Genomic DNA, 7,350 nt, shown 5'->3' with positions numbered 1-7,350 from the left:
ATAATACCCAGAATGTTAGCTATGCAAAAAAATAGTAGTAGCTTGTCATATTGAATTGGTCTCTCGAATACCATCAGTGCAACAAGAACAATCTTGACTCTCAGCTCATGTATGAAACAACAATAATCATCAAAGATACTCCAAACTGTAAAAGGCAAGGGATAACCAACCACCCCTGCCTTGAAATGGCATAGTCAAAGGATTCTTACCTCCAGGCATTTATTCACCTGTCATCATGCTATAGAAACACTCAATGTTGTAGAGAGTTATAGTGACATATCGAAAAGATTAAGTGAAGACAGGACACAAAGAATGTCATATTTAGTGTTTGATTCTACCCTTTGTTACTCATCTCATTCAAGACCATACATACGTTGCATTAGATTTTTTTGCATCTTTGACACTATACATTAGATAGCGGGACAGCAAATAAACAAGTATTGTTCACGGAGTAAATATGCACTTAAAATGGTGGATAAATGAATGGGAACGCATTATAACAATTTTATTTTTGGAAAATCAAAATGAAAAGAGTCTGTTGAAGAACACCCAGTGGCATCAAGAAGGCTGAAACAGCAAACCAAGGAGTAAATTGACTTAATGCCATCAAATTTCCCCCTATTCATGCTATAAGAATGGGGTTAGGGAAAGAGATTAGGTTATACATCTGCTGTCAGAGACTGGAGAGACCAAGCAGAGAACTTCACCTAAACAGAATGATGATCAAACAGACATGCCTCCTATTTTCTCCTTTATTGTCCCTTCTTCCCTTCTTTCACTCGACTACAGGCACAAACCCAGACAGGGGCAGATTTAATTCCTGATGAAACGAGTGAGAAATATGAGGGAGTCAGCAGCAATATCTGGATCTGAAATGTTCTACCCACCACATGAAACCCCCACAATGTCACTATTAGTAACACATTCACATAAATATGGATATTTTTTTATTCAAACATTTACTGTGTTGTTAGTGTAAATCTACATCTGATGACATAGCTTTGTAGGTAATTACTACCGTAGAGATAATTCACCATAGAAGACCTGAGGCTTTGGGGCTCCTACACTCACTAGGAAGAGAGAGTGCGTAGGTTTATAGTTGAGTAGCTATGCTGTGCCCTAAAGGCACATATGAGGCAAAGTTTGGTAAGTAACATTCTAATGTGTGGTTAACAAGATTTTTTTCTTATCTTAAGTGCAACAGAAAGTATACAAAATTATAACTAAATGCATTTGAAGTGCTCCTCAAGTAATTTTCACATTCAGTACAGAATTGTATGTAATCCTCTCAAATATAGAGTGAACTATTCCATTTGCAAATGAGAATAATTATTTGAATACCACAACACTGTAAATCCTATTGATTAGTGTGCATGACACTTTTTTCCATTTCCTCCTCCGAAACAAAACCGCAAAGAAGCCAGTAAACATTACAAATCTGTTGTTTTATTGGGTTAATCTGGCTGCTAAGTAACTGACAAGTAAATTAAATCTGTACAAATAGTTTTGGAGTGTCTGAAAATAGACAGTGATTTAAACTGTAACTAACAGCCATGCATTTTCCAGCTGCAGTGGCAGTGTTGAGGAAATGACACCAGCTTTGGTGGGTTGTATAGCTTCTGAGATGAGTCTCTTCATGTTGCTTGCAGTCCCATCATGGCATTGTTCGAAAGCTTGTTTACCTGCTGATAACATACACTGGTGGATTCAGGAGCACCGATCCAAAATCTGCTGCCAAAGTCACTCAAGTCTCATTGTACCACAGGAGGAGAAGAATGAACTGTTTACGCAGAGGGGAATGCAAAATGCTAAATGTGAAATCAAACTATGGGACCAATAAGGAATCACAATAACTTTGCCAAGGTTTTATTTTTAGCCCCAGTTGCAATGCTAGCGTTCTGGAAAACTGTAAAAACAAAAATGCCTGTGTGCGCTGTATGGCTAGGTTTGCACTATCTGGGGGGTGGGGGGGTATATCATTTGTACAAAATGGACAATGAAAAAGCAACATTTATGTTAGTTATGGATTCAGTTTTCGAGGTGAAATTAAATTAAATCAAGGATTCAACCGAAAAATCATTTCTAAATCATTCATATCATTTGGTCTGTAGATGTTTCATTTTAGAGAAGAAGCTATGTTTGCAGGTCAAAGGCATCCTTTTGCTTTGTATATATAATAACATGGTCCTCCTTGAGCCATGGCCCCTGCATTGGGCCCCACACCCATCCACAGGCAGGTATCCAGGGGGCCAGCAGGGCCCCCAGACGGCCATCTATGGGGGCCAGGTGACCCTGTCTCTGGGGTTAGCAGGATTACCACTAAAGAGGGATGGGCAGAGATGCTGAGGAGCCACTGAGTGCGAGTGTGCGAGGCTGGTGATGGCAGCTGTCAATGGTTTGGAAGGAGAAGCCAGACAGATTGTGCGTTCTGTTGGTGCAGCCAGTTCGCCACCTGGCAGGCTTTTCCTTGTTAGAACTTCTTGCTGTTTCTGTTCTCATCGTCAGAGAGATGGAGAGATGTTTCTTTCCCTCCTCTCTCCTCATTTGCGTTTTCATCTAGGGGGGAGATTTGGGATTTGTCAAACGGTTTAGAATGCTTTTGTATGAAATTATGGAAGATATGCACTCTACGTTCTAGACAAAGTAAGTAGGTTAATCAAGGGCACTATGTCACATCTACAGCTATAGAAGTATCCCATTGATTCCCACAATGACATTAGTGATTAGCTTTCCCATGCCCATAAAACACATTACCCATTATAGCTCATTATGACAGTAATTAATCAGACATGTAGCAACCCAGACAGACAAAACATCAGTTTGATCATTTGAATATTGCCCTCGTCATGATATGTTATTAAGAGGCATTAATTACCATTAATTAATTAACATGTGCAATAATGTTTAATGATTAATTCAAGTTATCAGTCACCTCTCCCTCCAGGCATCTGATTGACAAGATAAAGTATAACACATAGATGTTTTTTTTAAAGGCTAACAGCCTGATGCATCCCTTATTAGTTAGTCATTCCAACATGTACTGTATCACACCCAGAATCTAGCTGTCACTTCACCATTTCCTTCTATAATGCATATGTGCCTCACACCACACTCACGTCACAACAGTCACTGCCATCTCACAAGTTGATACAGAGGGATGTGATTCAGTTCCAGGTTTTTCTAGGGTTCTCAGAATCAAGATGTAGCCCACCAGTCGTCCACTGTGAGATGTCTACAGAAGATGTATTGTAGACTCTAGATATGTCTACAGAAGATGTATTGTAGACTCTAGATATGTCTACAGAAGATGTATTGTAGACTCTAGATATGTCTACAGAAGATGTATTGTAGACTCTAGATATGTCTACAGAAGATGTATTGTAGACTCTAGATATGTCTACAGAAGATGTATTGTAGACTCTAAATATGTCTACAGAAGATGTATTGTAGACTCTAAATATGTCTACAGAAGATGTATTGCAGACTCTAAATATGTCTACAGATGTATTGTAGACTCTAAATATGATGTCAATAGAAGATGTATTGTAGACTCTAAATATGATGTCAATAGAAGATGTATTGTAGACTCTAAATATGATGTCAATAGAAGATGTATTGTAGACTCTAAAAAGGATGTCAATAGAAGATGTATTGTAGACTCTAAAAATGATGTCAATAGACGATATATTGTAGACTCTAAATATGATGTCAATAGAAGATGTATTGTAGACTCTAAATATGTCAATAGAAGATATATTGTAGACTCTAAATATGAAGTCAATAGAAGATGTATTGTAGACTCTAAATATGTCAATAGAAGATATATTGTAGACTCTAAATATGATGTCAATAGAAGATGTATTGTAGACTCTAAATATGATGTCAATAGAAGATGAATTGTAGACTCTAAATATGATGTCCATAGATGTATTGTAGACTCTAAATATGATGTCAATAGAAGATATATTGTAGACTCTAAATATGATGTCAATAGAAGATGTATTGTAGACTCTAAATATGTCAATAGAAGATGTATTGTAGACTAAAAATGATGTCAATAGAAGATGTATTGTAGACTCTAAATATGTCAATAGAAGATATATTGTAGACTCTAAATATGATGTCAATAGAAGATGTATTGTAGACTCTAAATATGTCAATAGAAGATGTATTGTAGACTAAAAATGATGTCAATAGAAGATGTATTGTAGACTAAAAATGATGTCAATAGAAGATGTATTGTAGACTCTAAAAATGATGTCAATAGAAGATGTATTGTAGACTCTAAATATGATGTCAATAGAAGTTCTAGGCTTTTTAGTTAAGTTTTAACACTGATTATCAAGTACCACGTCTTTCCAGTGGCTGAAGACATCTACATCCACACAGTTATGCCTCTTTAATTCCTTAACCTCATACTTTAACAGTATGAGCTATAAGCACTGTGGGGTGTTTTAGGAGGTGGCACAGGTCAGAGGAAGTTCCCTCCAAACAGTCACAGTAGGCGGAGACCATCAGAAATCGACTACGCATTTGTAAAAAAAAATAATAATAATGTAACTAGGCAAGTCAGTTAAGAACAAATTCTTATTTACAATGACGGCCTACCGGGGAACAGTGGGTTAACTGCCTTGTCCACCAGGGGCCGGGGCAGAATAGCAGTTTTTTTTTACCTTGTCAGCTCGGGGATTCGATCCAGCAACCTGCTGGCTCAACGCTCTATTTACTAGGCTACCTGCCTTCCCAAAGTATAACTGGTTTACAACCTTTCCCAACCGTCCCAGGGACCACAAAATCACCTCCAAAAGAACCACTATTTGCGGAGTCCTGGATATATTTTTTTACATAAAATATCGTGGCTGTCAATTTTAGCAGTGAACGTATCTTATTAAATACCTATTATTATTGTTATTATTCTAAACAATTTGCATTGTGAAAACTATTTTAAAATTGCTTATACTACGATTAATACTCGCAACTGTTATTATTTTTGGAAGAAAAAAAGAGAGACTCCCCAAAAAAGTGTTGATAAAAAAAAATATATATATATATTTTAATCAACACTTTTTTTTTATCAAATCTGATCAATACATTACCTTACTTTTTTTTCCCTCAACACTTTTTGCGGACCCGCTGCAGTACCCACACGGACCACAGGTTGGTAACCACTGAACGAGATATCCACCATCTTTGATACAGCATACCTTTGCAACACATAGGGGAGTGACATCAAAGGTAATGTATTCATTGTATTGATCAGAAGTTAAAGATTTCTTGAACAAGTTACAATAAACATGTTGGTTGGTGTGCTAGCTTAGAAAATATGCTATGAAAAGGGCACTTCACACCAGTTTGCAAGCTAGCTAGTAGCTATATAACGTTAAGCAAATACGTTAAAAATGACAAACGTGTGTGGTTGAAGCCCACAATTTGTGAAACTTAACTATAAGAAGTGAAAATATAACTTGTTAATTTGTAGTCTTCAATGTTTTTTTGTGACATGAGCTACAACTTTACAAAGCTAACTATACTACTTCTGAACACCACCAGAGGTAGCTACTGAAATCAATGTGTTGATACAATTTATCCATCCTGTTTCTTTATTTGTTACAGCTATTTTCCAAGTGACCACCACAACTCATAGAGAGACTACAGGACAAACATGGCTGTGTCCCCAAAAAGAAGAATGAGGAGCAGAGGTAAAGTGTTAAAGCCAGCTGCTAAACTGAAAAGCTCACTGTCTGTTCAAATTGGGAGGGAGGGAAGATTATTTGCAACAGAAGTTGCACTGTTGGCCTGTTGAGTGTGGTGTCAGCTGGTCCCAGACCCAGTGGCCCTCACTGGGCTATGCTCTGCTGAAGGGAGGGAGAGTGGCTAATGGCTGCCCACAGCTCAGGACATGGCCTCGTTTGTTCATGGTCCCCCATCTCTGAAAAGAGTTATGCTGTTTACTTTGAATGGACAGCGTTTTTCTTTGTGTGCTCAATCAAAACAGAGGGGCAAAGTTAGTCAGCAAGTTGCATAGCGATCTGCATTCGAATTCTTCCAGCCTCTCTTGTATCAAGTTTGGAAACAATGTTTGACACTGTGTTTGACTGGACTGGGATGCTGGAGGTAGGAGAGATTTGTTTACCTCCCCAATACTAGATAGAACTAGATTCTAGATTCTAATTCATTCGTCAGCCACTTCTCAAATATATCTACTACAGTAGTGTACAGTAGCTTACAATCATCATATAACCCTCAGAATATAATGCATACAAATGATGGTTCAGTGAGTATAAGCTATGTAGTTAAAATATTTATATGCTTTTTTTATCTGATCTATTTTCTAACAAGGTATTTGCCTATGAATCCCTGGCACTTTTGATATTACCTGAAGGCAAATTGTACAGATTTATACAAGTTATTTACAACAACAGCCAAGCCATTCCTCTGGAAACTAGGCTGCAGATCAAAGGATTGGTTTGATCTCTACTTAGCATATTTGTTTAACCTAGCCAGTGATTCTGAAAAGTGCACAAGCTTTTGCCGTGATATGCAGAGCACCCTTTATCTGTCTTTTTCTTGTGTTAGCTCTGGATTTAAGTACTTTCTGTATTTAAGAGACAACTGGATTTGCCAGCTTTTGAAATTGAGTTGCCCACTGCTAGCTGTCTTGGCACCCAGGGATAGATAACTAGGTATGTTCCACCGCTAATCCTGATCGGCCTTGTAATAGTATTTGTGGACTGTACAGCACTCAATTAGGGCATAATGTGCTATTTTTATTTCCTTTAAGTTGTATTAAATTTGAAATCATTTGCAGTTTTTGCATATCTACTGTTTACTTTTTGAAGTATTGTTTTATAGCAGTTTTATTCAGGCAATGATGCTCTGCTCTGCACACACAGATACAAAATGTCAAGCAAAGAAACAATTTTCAAGTGCTCTAAAAAAAAATATGCCAGGGCAATCGGGCCATTTTCTGGAAAGCTTAAGAGAATGCATATGCACACAATGCCCTAATTCTCTCTTACTTTGGGCATGGGGAAAGATGAGCACAGGTTTATTGAGAGCCAGAAAAGGGGGCAGATAACTCACAAGAGGGATAAACCTGGGAAGTCATGCTGTAAATGTGTTTTACAGAAAACAATGAAAGGAGCAGACAAAGCGATTGTGGCAAAGTCCTTTGGAATATGGAAAAGCAGCTCTCAAAGGTCCAGGACCATGGAGAAGCCGGATGAGCCGTCCGAGGAGAGCAAGGAGAACCTTTCCAGCTGCACCTGTGAGTCCCTGCGAAAAGGTAAGGAACCAACAACCGATGGAGGAAAAGTGTGTCTACCTTATTTCAAATAGTCATAGGCCTAT

At 37.9% G+C, this 7,350-nt stretch overlaps 1 protein-coding gene across 1 annotated transcript in view; it reads left to right on the top strand.

Moving 5' to 3' along the window:
- Positions 1-6,985: 6,985 nt before the first annotated feature.
- Positions 6,986-7,350, top strand: part of LOC115157179 (suppression of tumorigenicity 18 protein) — a 57,890-nt gene continuing 57,525 nt past the window's right edge. The window contains exon 1 of the mRNA XM_029705207.1: positions 6,986-7,285. Within this exon, the coding sequence (XP_029561067.1) occupies positions 7,027-7,285 (259 nt within the window). The 5' untranslated portion in view covers positions 6,986-7,026. The remainder of the gene's footprint in view (positions 7,286-7,350) is intronic.

The sequence above is a fragment of the Salmo trutta genome, chromosome 21 (assembly GCF_901001165.1).
Source record: "Salmo trutta chromosome 21, fSalTru1.1, whole genome shotgun sequence".
NCBI classification, from domain to species: domain Eukaryota; kingdom Metazoa; phylum Chordata; class Actinopteri; order Salmoniformes; family Salmonidae; genus Salmo; species Salmo trutta.
Note: the sequence above shows the minus strand (reverse complement) of the source record. Positions and strands in the feature narration are given on the sequence as shown.